The 24,175-nt window shown below is 49.6% G+C and overlaps 1 protein-coding gene across 1 annotated transcript in view; it reads left to right on the top strand.

Annotated features, from left to right (window-relative positions):
- The window catches only part of HMGCLL1 (3-hydroxy-3-methylglutaryl-CoA lyase like 1), a 938,297-nt gene that overhangs the window by 878,615 nt on the left and 35,507 nt on the right, over nt 1-24,175 (top strand). The window contains exon 8 of the mRNA XM_085609190.1: nt 12,138-12,263. Within this exon, the coding sequence (XP_085465316.1) occupies nt 12,138-12,263 (126 nt within the window). The remainder of the gene's footprint in view (nt 1-12,137; nt 12,264-24,175) is intronic.

Raw genomic sequence — 24,175 nt, 5'->3', positions numbered from 1 at the left:
AGTGGGCAGGGGTCAAGAGGGGAACCTGAGTTAACTTTGGTGAGCAAATCCAAGGTATTTTGTACTGTAAGCGGAATAAATTCCTCCAGGGTAATAGATGACGTGTCCACTTCAGTGGGTCTTTCCTCTGCCTTCTCCTCCCACCTGATTGAGTTGCTAAGGCTAGTAAAAATATTATTAACTTTGGTGGAGAAAAACAAGGCAATGTTTTCGCAGAGCTCTGTGCTAGCCGAGATGGGAGTCGGTGCAGGAGAGGATAACTTTGTAATGGTGGCAAACAGCTCCTTAGAGCAATTTTTAGCTGCTGAAATCTGGGTCGCATAATACTTCTGTTTTGCTTCGCGCAGCATACCTTTGTAGGTTGCTAGGCTAGCCAGATATTCCTTTTTTTCCGTAATGGTATAATTCTTCCTCCAATTACGCTCCAATCTCTTACAGATACATTTTTGTACTTTGAGGTCAATCGAGTACCAGGGGGCTGAAGGTACACTCCTTTTGAGAAGCACTTGTTTAGGAGGAGCTAGGTCAGCACAGGCCTGCGTGAGCAATTTGGTATAGGCCAGTGCCGCCTCATTCGCGTTCCTTGGAATGGGTGTAGAAATGTTAGTCAGAGCATTAGAAATGTCCTCTGCATGCACCCTATTCCAGGCTCTGATTTCTTTCTTGTCAGTTAAATACTGATCACTAGCTATGTGCGGTATAGGATTAAGATTGAAGCGAACTCCCGCATGGTCTGACCAAGCCAGGGGTAGCAATGCTATGAAGGATAACTCCGGGGTATTAGAGAAAACCCCATCTAGGGTATGACCAGCTGTGTGCGAGGGGCCAGTTACATGCTGTACTAATTCCGCTGTTTCCATGATATTAAGAAGGCGGGCTCTATCAGGCTCATCTGCCAGTTCGAGATAAAAGTTGAAATCCCCTAATATGGTTTGTGAGTTTCCCAAAAATGCATGTTCTACAAGGGTTCCTAGCGAGGAGAAAAATATATGTTTGGGCCCAGGGGGTCTATAAACAAGCGTTCCTTTAAATGAAAAATTACTAGTTAGTCTAATGTTAAATGCGAGTGCTTCGCAGGATGGGACAGTGATTGCGTTGAAGGTTCCAGAGTAGGTGCTATGATAAATAATGGCCAGGCCTCCGCCCCTCTTGTTAGGGCGGTTAAGAATTTCGCAAAAGAAACCTGGTGGAGTGGCTTTAACTAGATCCGGACCGGATGCTTCGTCCGTCCAGGTTTCAGTAATAAACGCAATTTTTATGTCCAGATCTATCAGCAAGTTAGCGCATTCAGTGCTATGCTTTACAAGGGATCTTGCGTTTATCAGGATGCAGGCCCACCTCGTTGGAGCCTCTCTGGGCTCTAAAAACAATTATGGCCCCATCGTTGCAGCTGCCCACTGAGTAGCGGGGCAGCTGTGAGTATGGTGGCAAAAAGGGAACTATAAATTACTTTGCCCCCAGGTTGGAGCCTTGCAGGCTCGAGAAACAATCGTGCCCACAAACTACAGTGGCCCGCTACGGCGGCGCCACTGGCAAGACTGGCCCCCTCTGGGGCTCTAAGCATAATGATGCCCAGGTCGTTGGAGCGGCCCGCTGCACACATGGGGCCGCTCTGACTCGGTGCCTCGCACCAACCCAACACCAAGCCTGCTCCCTTGGGGGAGCGCGAGCACTGTGCAGCCCTGTCCCCTGCCCAGCCCTTACTTACCAGGCTCCGGCGCAGGGGACTCCTCATATTGCGGGCGGCAGCACTTCTCCGGCGGCGCGGGGCTTCCCTCGCAGATGGGAGCCTCGCGCTGCGCTCACACTTCACCCGGGCCTGCTTCCTCTTCCATTCCCTGGGAGGCGGGGTGGGCTCCCGTTCTCCCCTGTGCCCTCCACACCGGCATCGACGTTGCTATTACGCACTTCCGCTTCCGTCCCGCGGCCCCGCCCACAACCAGGCGGGCCGCGGGCTCAGCGGCAATTTTTGAACGTGGCTCGGGCCGTGGCGGTGATTTCTTTTGCGGGCAAAGTGCGAGGTGGGCACCCGCAGATAAAGATGAAGCGGGGTGGACACCCGCGGCTCAATTAGCGGACATAAGCGGGGTGGGCTCCCGCATAGATCACGGGCCAAGTCGCGGGGTGGGCACCCGCCGGGACAGACAATTAGCGGGGTCGGCACCCGCCGGGACGGCATTGATGGGGGAATCCCTACCTCGGGGATTCCCTCTTCTCCTCCTGCAGCGCAGCGCTGCCAAGGCCCACATGTTCCTCCTTCTTGTGGGGGAAAGATAGCACTTTCCAGGTGCTAGGTCAATGGAAAGTCCTGGAGGAGTCCAGGGGGGCAAAGCAGGGCCCAGGGGCCAGCACACAGGGCCCTCCAGCAGGGAGGTAGCCCCCATGGCGGTCCCTCCTGGGCCCCACCAGCAGCAAGCCCCCCTCAGTCAGGATCCAAAGGAGAGAACCAGCAATAAAGCGCTCACCAGGCGCTAGAAGTACAGTCCTCCAATATCCAGGACATCCAGGGGCTGGGCAGGGCCCAGGGAGGCAAGCCTTCCCCTGGGCCCCAGCAGCAGCACGCCCCTGGTAGATTCAAGACAGAACAAGAACATTTTGTAAGGGGACACAGCCCCTTTTTATACACAGGTTCCTTTGTCTGGGTTCAGGGTGAGGGGGAAAACCAGTCACAGCTGGTTGGGGAGCACCCTTGATGTGCTCAGCCCCTCACTCTATTCACTGGCAGGGCTAGGGTCGTCAGTCGCACCACAGGGGGCGGAGCCAGCATTGTGTGGGGAAAGCCCTGCCCTATTCAGGACCCAGGTGTACTCCTCCCACCCATCTAGCTGCTGATCTCCCTATTCACCACCGGGTGACTCCTCCTGACTCTGGGGAATCCCTAGCCCGTCACATGACCTCAGCCAGCCAATCACGCGACAAGGCACACATTTTACACTGCACACCGAAGTGCCCACTTCTAGAAGTGGCACTTCCATACTAGCTACACGCACGCCGCACGCATCATTGCGCAGCATTTAACCACACGAATCTGTACATACCAGACTCGACCATGCACACCCCACGCATCAGGAACTACCAGGGACGCATACATTCCCCATGCATTCCTATGGGAGGGCAGGCCTATCTCACCACATGCACTCAGAGTGCGCACGCACTTTACCCTGGGACCCAGGGAAAGTGCGCAGGAACCAAAAACCACTATCACCAAGTCACCAATAAAAGCAAAAATTTTCAGGAGTGAACTTGCCAGAAGGGCCAAGTCCAACACAACCCCCTTCCAACCAAAACGCAGGGCAGACCAATCACCACCGTGATGGACTTCCCTGCTTGGGGCGATAGAACACGGACGCAGGCCTGCACTGCAGTGACACTCTCCGGTTCTACGCCATTCTCAATCAACATGGTTCCATCTGGAAAAAAAACAACCGAAAAGAACTCAGGCCCAACTAGGCTACCCCACTGGTACTACCTAGTTGTCCACGGCCAGGACCAGGCCCTAGGCCACCCAGATACCACTGGTCCTTGCCAAACCCAGAGTGGGGGGTAGTAACCCCTGGCGTACATGCCATTCTCCACTCTCCCTCTCAGTGTAGTTCCCAACTACCACTGATCCTTCAACCTAGGGTCCGCACCCTCAGGCTGACCAGAGGTCACTGGCAAGAATGCCCCACCCTACCTCTACTTCTGGGGTTCCGCACCCTCCCAGGGAAGCACCCACCAGAACACAACTCTCCCATCAGTTCAGGACCTCTCTCCACCAACTGGTCTACCACCTGGGATCCAAGTTCGTCGGCTGCACCGGGGTCAGAGGCGAGGCCGCCCTCCCTCTGCACCCCCTTCCAGAGTTTCGCACCCTCCCAACTGGAGTGGTACCCCTAGAAGGCAAACCGGCCAGGACACTGACTACAGTCGTCCTTACGTCCAGATCCGGAAACACCGGCTACTGGCTCCCCAACCGAGGGACGTACCCTTTGGTCAGATGCCTGGCGGACCAGGACTTCCTAAGGGTGACACATACCTAGCGTGTCGTGTGACAGTCTGCCTGGCGCAGAGCTCACGACCTCCTGTCCCTCTGACAGTGCGTGCAGATGCCCCAGCAACCTGGCGCAGAGCTCACGACCTCCTGTCCCTCCGACAGTGCGTGAAGATGCCCCAGGACAGAAGTGGCGTCACCATGGTCACTCATTGGTGGCTCAGCCCATCTGGCCGGCCCCCTGACCCACTGGTTCCCACTGGGGACCTCTCCCCCTCTCACCCCTCACAACTGTACCCCACCTGCTTTTAGGGGGGTATCACCTCACAATTGCCCGGAGAACCAGGACTTCCTGGGAGTACATATACCCTCCCGAGGGTGACACATACCTAGCGTGTCGTGTGACAGTCTGCCTGGCGCAGAGCTCACGACCTCCTGTCCCTCTGACAGTGCGTGAAGATGCCCCAGGACAGAAGTGGCGACACCACGGTCACTCAGTGGCGACTCAGCCCTCCTGGCTGGTCCCTGACCTACTGGTTCCCACTGGGGAATCCCTCCCCCTCTCACCCCTCACTCTGGACTTCCGCACCCTCCCAACTGGAGCGGTACCACCAGACACCAGGACTACTGGAGCTCTGATTACAGATGCTCCACGTCCTCTAGACACTGGGAGATCCTCCTCAAATGACCTATTGGTACAGCCTAGGCCCCCGACCTGATGTTCCCTAAAGAAACCATCCAGGCCCTGAGACTGGGTTTCGGGCACCTGGAGACACGCAGTCCCACCCACTCCTTCTCCGCAGAGACAGGACGTGAGCCCCTACACCGAGACCTAGCTGGGCTACTCCTAACCTCTTCCACCACGCTGGGCTGGAAGACACCTCAGCCACTACTTTTGGAATCACTCCCCAATGCAAGCTCCCTATCCCAGAGAACTCACACCCAATCAACCAGCAAGCTCCTTATTTCAGAGAACTCACACCATTCATCCACATACACACACCCCCCAGACTAGGAAGACAGTTTCTACCGCCCCTGATTTCTCAACCTGACCACCACGTGACACCGGTATTATTACTCCGGGAACTGGGAATGGGACATTCACATTCATCCAGCGCATTACACATTCATCCCCAAACCCCTCCCAAGACTGGTAAGACAGTTTCTACTGCCCCTGATTTCTCAACCTGACCACCACGTGACACAGGTACTATTACTCTGGGAACTGGGAATGGGACATTCACATTCATCCAGCGCATTACACATTCATCCCCAAACCCCTCCCAAGACTGGTAAGACAGTTTCTACCGCCCCTGATTTCTCAACCTGACCACCACGTGACACAGGTACCACTACCCCGGGAACTGGGAATGGGAATACATTCACTGGACATCTGCTGCCACCACTGGATCCCACCCTTACTGGTGAATCCAGAAAACACAATGCACTAAGGGGGATGATCTACCCTCCCGAGCTAGGGACACCTAACTCACAGTGCACAAGAACCACATTTCCAAAGAAATGACAATTAAAAACAAACTTAGAACAATAATCCCTATACCATGTGATTTATCTAAATGCAGAGTTTTGTAGTGCGGCCAGTTGCCGCTGCGGTACAGCGCAAATGCAAGTCCAAATCCCACCGCTGCCACCAAATGTTAGAAATGGGATTTCTGGTTGGCTAGGGCTTGCGCCAAAGCCAGGCAGAAACCACCACTCTAGTCAGGGCTGGGGAGTTACACGCCAAAGATAACCCCTGCTCACCCCCTTGGTAGCTTGGCACGAGCAGTCAGGCTTATCTCTGAGGCAATGTGTAAAGCGTTTGCGCGTGCACCCAGCAGCAACACCCAAGGCCCATCACAAAAGAAACTCCACACAAGGTATTGTATAAAAATAACCTTTGTATTATACCACAACACATTAGATAAAAACACACACTCTACAATGTGACAACAGGCACGGGCAGAATTTACAAGGGATTATATGTACAGGGGACAGGGCCACATGGACCACTGTCAGGAATTAGCACTTTTGGAAACTAGCACAAATCACCAATAGTAAATGTAGAACATAACACAAAGTAACTGTAGAGCACAACCAGTAACTACTGGCGCAATAATGACCTCAGCGTCATCACACTAGCATCAGGTATAAAACCTATCCTGCATCTATCACAGGGGCATAAATCACATTATGCAATTCTCATTGGTCTAACGCATTAGACCTAACCACCTAAGTATAACTATACTAGGGGCGCATAACGCACAGGGAAGTACAATCTCCCTAACATCCACCTAAACAGGTAAAACAACCTCCTAGGCAGAACTAACCACATTTAGAGGTATAAGACACAGGGTGCGCAAAACATGCTATATACAGTACATTTCCTAGCACCAAAAGCATGAACACAGGGTGCGCAAAACATACTACACTGTACATTTCCTAGCACCAAAATCACATTAGAGTCCAGGTCGCACCAGAAACCTAAACGTAGCAGCTGCCCACTACTTGCTGGGCAGCTGGGGACAAGACAGGGCCTAAACGCTGCAGCTGGCACTAAGTGCTGCGCAGCTGTGGAAGTCACATGAGGCAGGGGCTCTCAATCGCCCCTGAAACAATATCCACAACGTTGGAGCCACCTAGGCTCGACACACACCATGTCCCCAAGTTGGAGCCTCTCTGGGCTCTAGGATAATCATGCCCACCTCGTTGGAGCCTCTCTGGGCTCTAAAAACAATTATGGCCCCATCGTTGCAGCTGCCCACTGAGTAGCGGGGCAGCTGTGAGTATGGTGGCAAAAAGGGAACTATAAATTACTTTGCCCCCAGGTTGGAGCCTTGCAGGCTCGAGAAACAATCGTGCCCACAAACTACAGTGGCCCGCTACGGCGGCGCCACTGGCAAGACTGGCCCCCTCTGGGGCTCTAAGCATAATGATGCCCAGGTCGTTGGAGCGGCCCGCTGCACACACGGGGCCGTTCTGACTCGGTGCCTCGCACCAACCCAACACCAAGCCTGCTCCCTTGGGGGAGCGCGAGCACTGTGCAGCCCTGTCCCCTGCCCAGCCCTTACTTACCGGGCTCCGGCGCAGGGGACTCCTCATATTGCGGGCGGCAGCACTTCTCCGGCGGCGTGGGGCTTCCCTCGCAGATGGGAGCCTCGCGCTGCGCTCACACTTCACCCGGGCCTCAGGCTTCCTCTTCCATTCCCTGGGAGGCGGGGTGGGCTCCCGTTCTCCCCTGCGCTCTCCACACCGGCATCGACGTTGCTATTACGCACTTCCGCTTCCGTCCCGCGGCCCCGCCCACAATCAGGCGGGCCACGGGCTCAGCGGCAATTTTTGAACGCGGCTCGGGAACCGGCGGTGATTTTCTTTTGCGGGCAAAGTGCGGGGTGGGCACCCGCAGATAAAGATGAAGCAGGGTGGACACCCGCGGCTCAATTAGCGGACATAAGCGGGTTGGGCTCCCGCATAGATCACGGGCCAAGTCGCGGGGTGGGCACCCGCCGGGACAGATAATTAGCGGGGTAGGCACCCGCCGGGACGGCATTGATGGGGGAATCCCTACCTCGGGGATTCCCTCTTCTCCTCCTGCAGCGCAGCGCTGCAAAGGCCCACATGTTCCTCCTTCTTGGGGGGGAAAGATAGCACTTTCCAGGCGCTAGGTCAATGGAATGTCCTGGAGGAGTCCAGGGGGGCAAAGCAGGGCCCAGGGGCCAGCACACAGGGCCCTCCAGCAGGGAGGTAGCCCCCATGGCGGTCCCTCCTGGGCCCCATCAGCAGCAAGCCCCCCTCAGTCAGGATCCAAAGGAGAGAACCAGCAATAAAGCGCTCACCAGGCGCTAGAAGTACAGTCCTCCAATATCCAGGACATCCAGGGGCTGGGCAGGGCCCAGGGAGGCAAGCCTTCACCTGGGCCCCAGCAGCAGCACGCCCCTGGTAGATTCAAGACAGAACAAGAACATTTTGTAAGGGGACACAGCCCCTTTTTATACACAGGTTCCTTTGTCTGGGTTCAGGGTGAGGGGGCAAACCAGTCGCAGCTGGTTGGGGAGCACCCTTGATGTGCTCAGCCCCTCACTCTATTCACTGGCAGGGCTAGGGTCGTCAGTCGCACCACAGGGGGCGGAGCCAGCATTGTGTGGGGAAAGCCCTGCCCTATTCAGGACCCAGGTGTACTCCTCCCACCCATCTAGCTGCTGATCTCCCTATTCACCACCGGGTGACTCCTGACTCTGGGGAATCCCTAGCCCGTCACATGACCTCAGCCAGCCAATCACGCAACAAGGCACACATTTTACACTGCACACCGAAGTGCCCACTTCTAGAAGTGGCACTTCCATACTAGCTACATGCACGCCGCACGCATCATTGCGCAGCATTTAACCACACAAATCTGTACATACCAGACTCGACCATGCACACCCCACGCATCAGGAACTACCAGGGACGCATACATTCCCCATGCATTCCTATGGGAGGGCAGGCCTATCTCACCTCATGCACTCAGAGTGCGCACGCACTTTACCCTGAGACCCAGGCAAAGTGCGCAGGAACCAAAAACCACTATCACCAAGTCACCAATAAAAGCAAAAAGTTTCAGGGGTGAACTTGCCAGAAGGGCCAAGTCCAACAGGCCCACACTACGGACAAGTATGTCACACATTTGGAACTGAGTCTTGATCATACATTGTCCGTATACGCACAAAAAGGAAGATTCTACTTCACTGTACTCCCTTTGGTCAGGTGGCAGCAACCATGTGCATATCATTCCAATAACACGTGGCTGTGGGCCCTTGCTGACCGCTGCCCCCGGCCTACACTGCGGTCGAATAGGTCACACACACCTTTGAATTCAGCCTTGGTTTATTCATGTCAGACTTGATGTCATTGTACAGGCAAAACCAAAGGGGATGATGGACGGAGTGTTGAACATTGCAAGCACTCACCCCCAGTTAACTGATCTGGGTATAATCCATCATCATTCTTTAGCTCACTCCGCCACCCCAGTTCAGATATGGCCATATGCAAATCAGTCTGACCCTGTGCCTCATGGGAACAGTCCAGCCCGAACTGCCAAGCCATGTCTCCCTGGTCCGGAAACAAGCATCCTGGGACCGGTTTCTGGCTAATCAGGCGTCATTGGCCAGGCTCGCTTGAATCCAGTGGCAAAGTGAGCAAGGGACCCACGTCTGGGCATACCCTGCCAACTTAGGGCTAACAAAGCAAAACCAAAGGGGATGATGGATGGAGTGTTGAACATTGCATCATGGGAACAGTCCAGCCCGGCCTGGACGTTGCATCACCGCAGGAGGCACACACCACAACCGACAGGACCACCTCCAACCGCCATCTGCCAGAGTCGAAACGGTGGTCCGACAGACTTACGGAGTTGCTCACATCTGTTGTGGATGCCATCGTCAGACTAATACCATGCTTGGCACTTCAGATGCCACTGACTCAATGCACCGCAAGCCATTGTCCATTACTGATTGAGTTTTGTGTTGTGGAGAGGTTGCGCAGCAATGTCACCTCAAGCAATGTGGGAGACCTGGGACGTTGATGAGGTAGATGATGCTGGTGTAACACACCCCACTGCATCTGCATCAGGTATATCTTGAAGGGACACAATCCGAGACTTTTTCTTCACATGGGCACGCTCAGCTGTAGTGCCCCAACCTCAGTGCACTGCAACTCATGGATACTTCTGTTTGCTCATTGTGTGCCCTCTGGACTTGCTCATGCTGCCTTCATGATGCTCCACAGTTGTTCCTGTGATGCTGGTGTTGTCTGTTTATGTATTCATTGTGTTAACTGTTGTATTTGTTGCCAGCACCAACAACTCCCTGAGGGCTGGCTTGCACCCACCCCACACACATCCAGCACAGGCGTCACTGTACATGTGGCCCTACCAATAAAGGGGCTGGGTGCACGTGCCCGTAGCCAGTTCAAAATAATATCTGCGTGTGTCCCTGTGATCTTGTTGTATGCATGAGGGCCCAGTGCCCTACAACATTACATTGTGCTGTGTACAGCGGATGCAGGCATGTCACCGCAGGCATCGGCTTTGAGCTTGGACTGTAGCTTTGTTGTCACCCACTCAATTCGTAAGGGGAGTGGCCTGGGCCGTCGTACGCAGGGCCAACGTGGGTGTGTGACTGATATATGCAGGCCCCTGGGCATGGTTGTGTACTCGGAATGTGCATCTGCACGTGCCTCTATGGCAGTGTGGGTCTCCTTTGTGGGGTGTAGGTGGTCCCTGAAGGGTAATAGACACCTACATATGTGATCTAGTTCGCCTTCCATGGGTTCGGACCCCACCCACTCCTGTTCGGCCACCTCTTTTTGGCGTACTGATACATGGCATTGGGGTGCCATGTGTGGGTGGGTGAACTGTCGTGAGCCAGCTGTTCTTGCGGGTGCTTCCTTCTGTGTGGTAGGTTGCAGGCTCTGTGTTCTCCTCAAAGTAGCTTGGCTGCCCGGGTCCTGGTGGTGGGTTGCGTGGGATGTCCATGGGCTGTTGTAGGGTGTCAGTGTCGTAGGTGTGGTGGTCGTCTCCGGCAAAACAGATGTGTTGTCTTCCGTGCTCTGCTGGAGGTGTTGTGTGCCCCTCTGCAATGTGAAGGGGAGATGTCTGTTGACATTGTGTTGACAAGTATGTTGGCTCATTGTTCTGGTTTACATGCAGACTGTATGACAATGTACATTGTGACTGTTTGGGAGGTGCTGAAAACTGCTGCAGGACAGTGTACATTTCGACTACATGACGGATGTGAGGTCGTACGCATAGTTTCCTGCTCTGTCAGTAGGCATGTTTCTGTGCATGTGCAGAGCCAGTTGTGTCCTCTGTTCTGCAGTGTCGGCTTTGCGCATTGTAACGCGTTGTCGTCAATGTGGGTGTGCTGTTCTTGCTATGTGTTTGTGCTGCAGTGTGCCAAGGGGATGAGGGACATGATCCAGGGTAATTATGGGTGTGCAGTGTGCTACACCTCATTGTGCATGTGTGCCATTGTGCCCATCTTCCCCCATCGCCCCAGTCCATGGTCGTTACTCACCCTGTTGATGTTGTGTCAGGTCCTCTCGAGCTGTGTCCGTACTCCCTACTCCTTGCACCGTCTCCACATTGATGACTGTGGCCTCCGTTTCCTCCAGCTCCTCCTGTGGCGCAGGACTGCCACCTCCTGTCGCCTTTGCAGCCTTCCTGTTGGCAGCAGGTTTGTGCCTGGTTTAGGTTGTCACATCAAGCCAGCACCTCTTGGCCTCCTCGATTGGCCTCCTCAGCACTCCAACTGCATTTCAGGTGGTCGACTTGTGGGTCAGTTGCTGCGGACTGCACCCCGTCTTCCTCTCCCTCTTCTCCTTGGCCGTCCCCGTTGTTCCTTGCTGGTGGTCTGTGAGGGTTGTGGGGTTCGCGTTGGCCTCTGCGCTGGGTCAGGGTGCATCCATGTTGCTATATGCTTTGGCTTGTTTCTGGTGTGTTGTTTCTGTGGTTTTTATGGTGCACTTTCCCACCCGACTCGTGGGATTTGCAGGCCTTTGGCTGGTTTTCACTACTTTTTGTACTGAGATTGGCCTCATCGCATGATTTTTTGCATTCGCGTTTCGCATTTTTGCGGTGTCACGTTGATTTTTGCACGCCCATTTGACGCATTATCTGGTGACTATCGCATTCTACCGCCGCGTTGTGAATACGTGGTTGGCACGGCGTAATTTTCCCGCGATAGGCTGCGATGTTGAGAGTTGCATTAAGCTACTCTTGCGGTAGTTATCACACGTTCTTATGAATATACCCCTCTTTTTCCTCTACATACTGGCTAAAACTCACACTTTTTTGCAATTCCCTGTATCTTTGGTAGCGTTGTCCTGAGCATGTGGAAGATGTATTTTTAAGATCATGATTATCATGCCCTATATTTTCTTGATCCTCATTGGTTCAGGATTTGTTTTCAGGACCACAATGTGCAGCTTGGTAACGATCTGTAGAAAAATATCGTCGAAGTCGCCGAGGAAATGACAGCGATATTAAAAAATAGAAATACTTAATATTACCTGAAAATACAATGAAGCAATTAAATACGATGGAATGGGAACTCACATGCCATGTTTCTTTCAAAGCATATTAATGATGGATTTGACGTTGTTGTTTTCTATGTTCTGTCTCCAGATGGGAGTCTCTGTTGTGGATTCTGCTGTCGCCGGACTTGGCGGTTGTCCATACGCTAAAGGTGCCTCTGGAAACGTAGCCACTGAGGATGTCATTTACATGCTACATGGACTTGGAATTCAAACAGTAAGTTGCTAGCTGTATGCAGCCAGCAGAGGGCACTCAAGTATTGCTTTCAAAATAATAGCTTTCGTTTCCCAACTCGTTTTTTTATAAGATGTACGCAAGTGAAATAAATTACCATGATAAAAAATGGAATACAAAATAAAGCATGTGTTCCAAATAAAAGTACATGAGACCAATATTTTTAAAGCTACAAACTTTTACAGAGACACCATACAACTTAAATATATTTTAAAAACGTTATATACTTGGGGGCTTATTTACAAGCCCCTTGCGCCACCCGTACGTCACTTTTCCCATGTTTAAAATGATGCAAAAGTGGCACAGGGGGCTTGTAAATTAGCCCCTTGGAGTCTTATTTACAACAAATGGTGCATCGCTTTGCATCAAAATTTCCTGGGCCCACGTACGAAAACCTCATGACACCATGGATGCAAGGTCCCAAGGATGCATCAGAAATTCTGACTCATCCGTGAGTAGGATGCCGCAAGGCATCCAGCCCAAAAGTGGCGCATTGCTGTAATTGGTCATCAGACTGATGTAACTATGGCAATGTGTCAGAACAAGAAGCAATGCGTCAGTTTCGACTGATACAAGTATCCTCAAGTGTGGGGACCAATGTAATAGTCTGTGAAAAGTTGAAAAACTCACCTCGAACTCTATTACATTGGTCCTGGATGTCATTCACACAAGTGGGCACAGTGTACTTATGTGTACCACTATGCCTACGTATGTGTGATATATTAAGCAACAGTACAATGTGAGTGCATACAAGTCTGGGATGGTGTGTGATGTGATATTTGCTGTGTTACCTTCCTTATGTGTTCACTTACCTGTTGAGGGGATATGACTTGATTGCTAAGCGCGATTATCGCTTGTATTTAAACACCTGCTAAAAACATGACTTACCTGTTCCTTCAATGGGAGGTGGATTGTCAGGCTAAGTCCACCATGGCGTTAATGCGTGAATATCTCTGGATTTCCAGCGATATCCAGGCATTTCGCTGCTATCGCTGGATATTTTATCACAGTGGAGATAAACGTTGCTAATACCGTGTTATCTCCGCAAAAATATCTAGCGATAGGCGGCGATAAAAACAAACACGCTAAGCGCGTTTTGCAATAATTATCGCAAGTTGTAACTAATATCTCCCTAAGAGTGGGTACGAGTCTTTGTCTGTTTCCCTGAGGCGGTTGAAAGGTTTCAGGCTATCCTGATCACAAAAGTAGGTGAATTGATCAGTGCCATTTTCAAGAAAAGCAACAAGACAACGTAAACAATCTCATTATAAAAAAAAATCATAAAAATGATTGTTGCTGCCTGTTGGCTTTAGTGTTTTATTTGTCATGCTTGTAATTTCCACAGTTTTTTAAAGCCTTTATTTATCATTTTATGACACGAGTATGACTTCCAGCAGTACATCAGTCTACGTTACTTCAATATCCAAGAAAGATATCATCAAAAATGCCAATATGTGTGTACAGCAACGCTGAAACTGGCATTGCATTCATAAGCTCCATCAAGCAGTCTACCCTAAAGTGCAGTGTCCATTTTGTTTTTCTGTGACGCCAGTTAGGCAGTCCCACAACAAACCATCAGCCCGGCTCTGCCCTTTCCCCCGACTCCTGTGCCTATAATCTTTCCCGAGTCGTCATCACTGTACACCGTACTCACTGGCTACTTTCATCTGACGCCCGTCACGCCCTGTTACTCAAATAGGTTCTCAGTGGTTGCCAGATATCCTTAGGCCTAGATGTGATAGGTTGCAATGTAGCGTACAGTTCACTATTGGTGTCACAATACATCAAACTGTGAAGCCATTGTTCAAGTGTAGGAATGCTTTACGGCCCCAATGGAGTGCCAGTTCTCTCAAAGCCAGGAGCAGTGCTTTACCAACATACCTACGCATTGCTTTTGGATTGTCCGCAGTATAGCCCAGTAGCACCATCAATGGAGATGGACTCATTTGGAGACCTGCCATTTGCTGGAGTACCATGAAGATTTGCACCCAATATCCCGCAACCCCACTGCATGTCCATGTCATGTGAATGCAGTCTGCCATTGGTGCTTGGCATTTGGAGCAGTTCGCCATACGGGACGGACCTATGTGCATCTTAACCCGTGTCATATATACACTGTGTAGATATGTATAAACCATTAACTTGTGCCTGTAGTTGCCAGAAACTGTGTGGGTGTGTGTGCAACAAGCTTTCTACAAAGTGTCTGAAATAGGATGCCCCAAATCCACCTCGAAGGCACTTCTGATCCTACCATCGAGCGTTGGCATGTGTCCCAGGCCAGCCCTGTATAGTCTGGCCACCAGTCTGCCCCCGTCGGAGTCGGATATCAGCTATCTGGTTCTAGGGGATAGGTGGATATACAGCTCCGCAGCGAGCTTATAAACCTGGCCAGTATAAACTGGTTCATGAGTTTGGCACCGGCGAAGCGAGCGTCTTCCATTCATGAAAAGATGTGCCCCATGGGGAACAAGTATGCACACCTGTATCGCAGAATAGTGCGTCTTACTAATGGCTCTAACGTGATGGGTACCCACAGGTTGTCCACTAGTGGGATTTGGAAAGCGTACAGTTCCATGCCTCCTGTGATCCTGGCATTTTCCTCCAGGCCCAGCATATGTAGATACCGTTTGGATGCCCACTCTATCGGAAGGCAGCCCCACTGCCAACAACCCTCGGAAAGCACTGGGGCCACTAGGTCCACCTCTAATCTTGTGTCTGGATGATACCAGTGCCATGCATAGCTGCACTGCGCTGCTAAGTAATATAACTGCATGTTGGGGACTCCAAACCCCCTCTCTCATATGGTAACATTAATGTATCCAATCCAATGCGCGGTTGCTGCCCTCCCCATACCAGTCGTGTCAAGTGTGTACGCAACTAGGGAAAAAAAAGAGTTGATGAGCGGTATGAGAATGTTGTGAAAAAGATACAGTAATTTGGGTAAGATAACCATTTTAGTTATGGCAATACTCTCGGCCATTGAAAGAGGTAGCCCGATTCAGCGGTCGATTTGTCTTTGTAGTTTCTCCAGCACTGGCCCGTAATTAAGCCTTAGTATCTGCTCCTTTTCTCTATGCAAAACAATTCCCAAATACCGGGTTTCTATGTCGCACCATATCAGTGGGAATTCCTCACAGCCGCGATTATGTACGTCAGTCAGAGGGTACACCACAGATTTCCACCAGTTAATGTGCAGTCCTGAGAGGTCCCCAAAACTGGTGATCTCGCGGACTAGTGGGGCTAGGGTCTCGGCGGGGTGTCTAACATACAATACGTTATCATCCGCATCCAGTGTCAGCAGCACTGGGACAGTTTTAAATTGTATTCCCCTATGTAGATGATTTCCTGCAGGCACTTACTAGGGGGACCATGGTATTAAAGAACAGGAGTGGTGTCAGGGGGCAGCCCTGCCTAGTGCCCCGTGTTATATCAAGGGGGCGTGTTTTTTGCCATTAACTCGTATTCCTGCCATAGGCCAGGTGTAAAGTGGGGGTGATTAACAAGATACACCCAGACGGGAACCCCATTTTGCGCAGCACTTCCTGGAGAAAGAGCCACTTAAGTGAATCAAAGGCCTTTTCTGCTTCCAATAGCGCCGCGATCGCCAGTACAGAAGGCGCTATTCTGTGCAGAACGGAGAAAAATGTGCCCAGATTTAACGAGGTAGACCTATGCGGGACAAACCCGGATTGTGCAGGTGAGATAAATTTGCCCACTAGTAGCGTTAACGGGGTAGCGATATTTTTGGCAAGTGTTTTCATCTAAAAATCAAGGGGCATATCAACAACAAACGGCGATAATTATCGCTCAGCGCTCTTAGCGTGAGGATAATTATCGCCGGCTAGCGTGAATTTTTATCGCTGAGATAGCGTGCTATCAGCAACGCTTATCTCAATAGCGATAAAAATCTACACGCTAACAGGCTAACGTGAGTTTATCGCTGGAAACCCAGCGATAATCACACGTTACCTTGTTGATAGGGACAGGCAAACTTAGCCATGATATCCTCCTTCCATAGGATATCATGGCTAAGTCTGAAAATTAGCAGACGTAAAAAAGCAGCGTTAACCGCGGTTAGCGCTGCTTTTTTTGTCTCTAACAGGGTTAGCGACATTCTTGATAATAGGAGAAATATCGCTTAGCGACATTTCTCCTATTATTTTACTCTGGAACGCCCCCTTTGCATCTCATTAGAGATGCAAGGGGAAGCGTAGAGTAAAAGGGTGCTAACATGCAAATTTGCATGTTAGCACCCTTTTGTTGATAGGGAGCTAGTTTTATCTCTGCTTTTTTGGCTTTTAAAGCCAAAAAAGCAGAGATAAAGCCCTTGTTGATATGCCCCTTAGTAGCGACATTGGCCTATTGGAGCTCCAGTGCTCAGGGTCTTTTCTGGGTTTGAGAAGCAGAACAATGACTGCCTATCGTAGCGAAAGGGGGAGAATGCCCTCCTGCGTAGCCTCGGCATCCAAGGCCTCTATTGCTTGTTTAATCTCATCGATGGAGAAGGGCTCGCTCAGGAATTGCTGTTGGGCAGACGTGAGACAGCACCATAGCTAGGCTCTCTCGGTAATTAGCAATATCGGTCCCCCCTGTGTAGCTGATGGTGTATAAATCTGTATAGTATCTCATCAGCTATCTTTTAATACCGGAGGTGTCAGCTATGTATTCGTTCTATGGCCCTCTTATGCCAAGTAAGTACGATTGCCCACATATCGGCTGTAACAGACGTGCCAGGGTGCACCCCGGCCTTTCCAATTCCCCATATCTCCTAGCTGTGTGCTATTTACCCAGATAGTGAGATTCTCTTTCTGCTTCTTCCTGGTATTCTGCTAACAGCGTTGCCCTTTTGGATAGGTAACCCTGTGCAGCCCCATCCACCTGCTCCTGATATAGGCATGTGAGCCCTCTCTCTAAAATGCCTATTGTGTTACAGAGGCCTCTAAGTATTCCCGCACACTTGAAGATGCATACCACCCTCATATATGCCTTGAATGCCTCCCATAGAGTGGAATGTTGTGGGACCAATCCTATATTAAGCTCGAAATAATCTATTATTGCCTTCCTAAAATCACTTTTGAAAACAGTATCCATCAACGCCAGCTCCGGGAACCTTCACTGTCTTTCAATGCAACCTCTCCCCTGGGATGCGCATCTTTAGGATCACAGGTGAGTGGTCAGACAGTGTGTGGGGTAGGTGCTCCACATCACGCAACCAGGGGTCAGAGCATGTGACATCCAGCAATAGTCTAACCTAGTCCAAGTGTGGGGTTGAGCTGCATAGTGTGTATACACCAGTCCAGTGGGGTTTCGCAGCCGCCATGCAACATGCATTACTCGCAAAGGTCGGACATAGTCATGCGGGCTTTGGGCTTAGTCGGGGATGCCCTGATATTAGTACACACACTCCGGTTTTGGCCTAGACTTCGCCTGCACACAGTTTATCCCTATTATTACCAAATGTGCTCATCTCTTTGGGTCAACCGAAAGGAACCTGCAGCTGGAGTCTCTATCAGATGAACAAGTTACTTACATGCGGTAATGCATTAACTGGTAGAGACAATATCTAGCAGTAGATTCCTTACAGACTCTATGCCTCACTACTCTCTTCAGGGCCCTAGTTGTGACACACACGTCAGCTCACTTCATGGCTCTGCGCCTCTGGCATGGAAAAGTGAAAAGTAACTGATGTGCAGGCGCTTGGGTGGCACCTATATAGGTGACTGCAACATCATAACCAACGCTAACGACATTGATGACGTTATGCGGAGCCGAATGGAGCCATCCAACGACACGCAGGGGTACTGCTCACACAAAAGTTTATGGATCCAGCCTGACGCCAGGAGAATTCAAAGGTAAGGAATCTGCAGCTAGATATTTTCTCTACCAGATAATGTGTTACCGAAGGTAAGTAACTTGCTCTTTTGTGGTGATCTGTCAAGTAGGGGTTTAGAAAGGGGGGGTCCCAGAACCCATTTTCCCCATGCAATTTTCCATAGGGATTTTGGACATGACTACAGCCTGAATTGATGGATGGAATTACTCCTAATTTGGAAGAAATCTAGCTCTTGGTCCAGAAAGAGTGCTTTGTGTAATTTGGTATAAATCCATTAAGTAGCTTGGAGGTTATTAAAGAGAAAAGATTTATCGGTGCCACAGATCCGACAGATCTCATGCTGAGATCCAATTGGCTGCCAACACTTCAACCAAGAAGTTTTGGCAGCCATCTTGGACTGAGAGTCCTCCCAATCCCAAGAAAGAAGGCGAAAACAAAGAAGGGGGCAGAGTAGGATACCCTGACCACGTACACCTGGTGGTGGGGGCCAAAAATGTTTTGTTTTTCAATGTTGCCTCAATTTCGTTAAGGATCTGCAAATGCATGGCAAAATTGAGACATATAAACGAGTGCGTGCTACAGCGCTGTTTTTTTTATATTCCCCCAGGTGGACCAGGCCCGGGGGAACATTGATATTACTGGTAGGTAACCAGATGGTTCCTAGACATCTCCATCAAAGACATATTTATTTCTATTGACTGTAGGGATCCCCCGCCGAGCCCACCGAGGCCTCTTGCAGTCACGCAGTAAGGAAGCTGACACCGCAAACACTGAGGGGCATATTATCAAGGGCAATATCGCCGCTTTAGCGGCACTTTTTGCCACTAAAGCGGCTAATTTTTTATCGCCCTATCAGCAAGCTGTCGCTAACAGCTATTAGCGACAGTTTTCTGACAATAGCGCCCGTTTATTTGCCGCTTTGCATGTCAGCGATATTTATCGCTAATGACATGCAAAGTAGGCTTTTCCCACTAAAATGTAATGAATAATCCCTTTAACACACCATCGCTCTATTATCAATGCGGAGCCATATCCGCGAAGCGATGACTAAAGGTGCGCTAAGCACCGTTCATCGCAACTATTTAACGCCTGTAAAATTGTTTACCTTTAACATGGGAGGTGGATTGTTATGTTGAGTCCACACTTGCCTATTAGCAAGCTTTTCAGTATCGCACTCGCATTATCGCAGGATTTCTCCCGCTAATCTCCGCTATCGCAGGATTTCACATTGCATATTAGCAAAGCGTTGATAATACGCCGCTAAGAGTGCGATGTGATCCAGTGATAGACGGCGATAAAATTAAGCGCGCTGTGCGTGTTTTGCGATATTTATCGCATTTGCCTGCTAATATGGCCCACAGTGTCTCTAAATAACGACCTTTATATTAAAATCAGATACTGGCTGAAACCTCAGGTGGCACTCGGTAGAGCACACTGACCAGGCCGAGATTGACGCGGCCTTCCGAGAACTTCATCCTGTTGTGGTTGGTCTGTATTTTTGCAGCTCAATCTGCCTTTGCCATTACCTCGTAGCGCTATGAAGATATAACAGATTTGTTAAAAGGAGAACAACTTGTTTGTATTAGTCAATCCCCGCTCCTTGTTTCAAATGTTAAGCAGGAGTGGCTGTTTAGTTTATCATTTCCTAAGTTTATGCCATATTTGTGATTTCAGCATTGGTGTCTGTGCTATCCTCATTTCCATGTTCAGGTGAGGATGCAGCATTTGCGGGTCTCCTCAGTGAGAACACATATTCCTCTCACTGGCTAGATCTACAAGCTATGTCTAGTTTATCGATTTGGATCAAATCATCAGCCTGTGCTTCTCAACACCTGGTAAGACCGCCTCGTGGAAATAACAAATCTGTATTGGCACTGCTTGTCTAATGAGCTCACTGCCGTACATTTTTTGTAATGAAAGTAGAAACTATATTAAGCACCCACTAAAGCGGGGAAATTATAGTATCTGAAAACAGCATAAAAAAATGACCATTAGAGCAGGCCAGTTTTAATATAGAAAATACCAGATTCCACAAGAAAAACACCTATACGACAAATAAACATGCTTCTTCTACAGCTGCCAGTGAACACAATTGAAGTTGTGAGGGTTTGTGATGCATTTGCTTCTGAAGATTTGAGGCGGAATTTATGTTTAGGGGTCATGTTTGCAACTGTATACACCGTTTGGGGAAGGTAAAAAACACTGCGCGGGGCCAGAACCTTAAAGAGCAAGGACTGTAACCAGAAAGAGGGATGAGAAGGCAATGATTAGGTTCCCAGATGCGACATTACCAATTGAAACATAATGTGACTGGAAATCAGCCACAGAGGTGAAGGTACAACAGAGAATGAACAAGAATTGAGCTTAGGGATGACTGGAACTACTGGACCCTGATCGGGGTGGATGTGGGGCAGGGGAGACCTTGCTAGGCAAGGAGTAGGAGGAGGATGGCATTGTGGCCTGTGAGGAGGCGAGGGGCTGAGTGTGGGGCAGCCCATGCGCAAGGGTGGAGTAGCTCATGCAGTAATGCTGCTGAGCAGTAGAACTGCCCTGCAGCCCCTGTGGCACATGAATTATTTCCCACTACTGCACTGGTCCATTACCAACAAAAACTGAGAGCTCATTCCAATGATGAAATAATAATGAATAATTTACACATCTCGGACTGTTATTATTATCTCTTCACGGTGCAGAGGCTGACAAAACCGCCCACCTGGACACAGAGAATCACTTTTGTAAAACGTTTAAAATAAGTTTTTGTTTAGGAAAAAAAGTTGGAGAACAGATGTAACTGAATAATTCATTTATAGTACGTATTCAGTTGTTTTTAATTCCCACCTCACTGTGAGGGTTGCCTTTGGAGGCGGCCAGCAGCCTCGCAGATGGGCAGCTCAGCAACGGATTAATTTGTTTCTGAATTTGTTGAATGCATCGAAAACGTGTAGTTTTTAATCGTATTTGTAGGAATACAACCCTTGAGAACAAACATCTATTATGCTTTTGTCGGGGGTCTTAGGGATGAATGAGGGAATCTTGTGTGAGCCTTCAGTTGCACACCCCTCAGGTGTATTCAGAGCAAAGGTTTGGGATCCTCCGTGTGTCACCCATCGTGCCTAGCCGGTTGTGTGTGCTTGAGGCACATGTTGGGGTCGCAGGTGACCCCTCGCTGGTGCCAACTCAGTTCACTTGGGATGTATGTGATGCCTCATCACCTGACTGTGTTATGTGTATATTTAGTGTACATGCGTTATCCTTGGGTACCTCCTCTTCTGTGCCATCCTGTGCTGTGTATACATCTTGTGTATATATTCAGCGTACACAATGAGCCCTCAGGTACCTCCTCACCAGTGCCCTTCTGTGTATATATCCTGTGTATATATTTAGGGTACACACTGTGCCCTCGGGTGCCTCCTCACCTGTGCCCTTCTGGGTATGTGTTCTGGTTATATATTTAGGGTACACACTGTGTTCTCAGGTGGCTCTTCACATGTGCCCTCCTGGATACGTGTATCCAGCAGAGCTGGGGTTTCAAGACGTGACACCAAGGAGATGTCTGGCAGAGGCAGGCAGTATTTGGCATATCTGTGTATATTTAGTGTACATGTGGTGTCCAGGGGTGCTCTTTATGTTGATATGCTGAGCCCTCTTTTACATCTGTAGTGTCTAGGCCCTTTGACAAAGACAGTAGGCCTACTTTACTTAATAAATCACCTGTTATATTGTAACATCACATAGATAGCAATGTGGGAAGGCTTGGGTTCTAGGACCTGTTTCCTACCCCTGCTGTCTACTGGGGTTTGGGCACAGTGCCTGGGTGGTTTGGGCGGCAGGCCATGCTCATGTCGGGAATGGCCAAATGTGTGCCATTCCAATTCCTAATTAATTAAAATACACATTTAAACATGTAGCCACATAAAATGATAAAACAGAAACAGAAAATAAAAAGCTGCATCATAAATAAAATTAAATTTATTTGAAAAAATACAATGTCATAATACAAAACAAAATTACCACATATAAAACCACATAAGCAACTTTATAATAAATACACTTCCCTCACTATCCAAAAAACCACAAAAACTTTTAATTTGTTCATTTAATAAAAAAATGCATTAAAATATTGATTACATAAAACAAATAAAAGTAAAACAAAAGATAAATATTAAATTATTGTTACCAAGTGGATTGCATATGCACTTATCAATAAATTAACACTGAATTAAAATGCAGCAAATAATTGACATGCCGAATAATCAATTCAATAATCTTAATAAATATTTCCAATTAAATAATTAAGTTATAAAAAGAAATAAAACAAAAATAAATGATTTTTAATGTAAACATCTTCCCACCTTATTCCCCCACCAATCAATAGCCTATTACTAAATCATAAAGTAGTAATTGGGCAGAAATGTTAAACTACACTTTAAAAATCATTAAATGCACTTAACTGATTAAAATAATTGTCAATTTCAATAATTTACATCATTGTTTACAAATTAAGGGGGATATTCTCAACAACCGGCAAAACATTTCGATAACCTCAGTTAGCGTGCGTTTTCTTATCACCGTGTACTGCGTGAAATTATCGCGTATTCACAACACGCCGCTAACAGGCGATAATTTCAGGGAATGGCGGTTAAAACTACTGCTAAAATCAGCGCAAAGGCGATAGGAAATCTGGCGTTAGCGGGCGAAAACTACCGATAGGCCCATTAGCGGCAAGAAACTCATGTTAGCCAACCCAACGTGAGTTTTTTTGTCAATAATGCAAAAAATAGCCTATCAGTCAACATCCAATAGAAAATAGGTATACAAACCAAAAAAATCAGAATATAGCAGCCTGGGCCAAGTGTAGCACACATCAACAACCCCTGCAAGCCATCCAACATCCAGGATAACCAGGATGAGAGCCTGGAGGCCTCAATGGACCTGCGTCTGGTGCCTGGATACCTTGCTGGACCTGCGTTTGGATCCTGGATGCCTCGCTGGACCTGTGTCTGGAACCTGGATGCCTTAGTGGACCTGCGTCTGGAGCCTGGATGCCTCACTGGACATGTGCGTGGAGCCTGGATGCCTTGCTGGACCTATATCTGGAGCCTGGATGCCTCTCTGGACCTGTCTCTGGAGCCTGGAGTGGGATGCGGAGGAGTTGAGGCGCGACAAATGCCTGTAGCTGGTGGTGAAGTCTGGCAGGTCGCATGGAGACACGTTGCTGACCTGTGTGAGAAGACCGCCTCGTGCACCTTGGAGCTGTTAATAGTAGAGGCTCTCCTGCGCCCCAACGTAGAGAGGTATGCACCGCATACTTTAATCCACCACTACACCGGGGTGCACGGAGGGGATTACCAACAGTGGGTGCTGCCTCTCTGCATCACAGGCCGGATGACGTTGGGCTTGCTGGACGCTGTGGAGGGTGAGGCCCCTGAGCTGCGCTGAACTTGTGTGATGGGAGCGCTGAAACTTCACGACTTAGGGGGCCCTGCTGCATCAACTGCATCGGGAGGGTCACCAGCAGACTTGGCAACGACTGCTGTACCCAGGTTTGTGAAATCCCACCTGGCTGAGGCTCCTGCTGGCTGAGTCACAGATTTGGAGAGAGTGCAACGGTGTCAATGTTCAGGTAAGGAGAAGGTGGGACGCATAGCGCAGGATGCCTGGGGGTCGAGTCGCCCAGGCCTAGAACACATAGATGATGCACCCCCAGTGGCAGTTCATCCGTTATGGCAGAAGAACGTCACCCCACAGCTTTCAAGCAGTGCAGAGGAGGAACAATTATCACATGATGATAACTTACTGATGTAACTGTCCTATGTTTCCTTTGCGGGTGGGAGGATGGGTAGGACTGCTCCAAGCATGGGGCAAGGCATGGGCGGATTGGCATGCCCACTCAAGTGCGCAATGACTGGTTGTTCGGCCCACTCAGGCCACCCAACGCAGTCATGCACACTTCCCTGTTCATAATGCAGACTGCATTACAGCCTGCATGGAGAACATGCCTACCCCTCCAGCCCCTGGCTTCATGCCTTGTCCCGCAGCGTTTTGATTGGCTCAGGGGAGG

The sequence above is a fragment of the Triturus cristatus genome, chromosome 6 (assembly GCF_964204655.1).
Source record: "Triturus cristatus chromosome 6, aTriCri1.1, whole genome shotgun sequence".
Lineage (NCBI taxonomy): Eukaryota > Metazoa > Chordata > Amphibia > Caudata > Salamandridae > Triturus > Triturus cristatus.
Note: the sequence above shows the minus strand (reverse complement) of the source record. Positions and strands in the feature narration are given on the sequence as shown.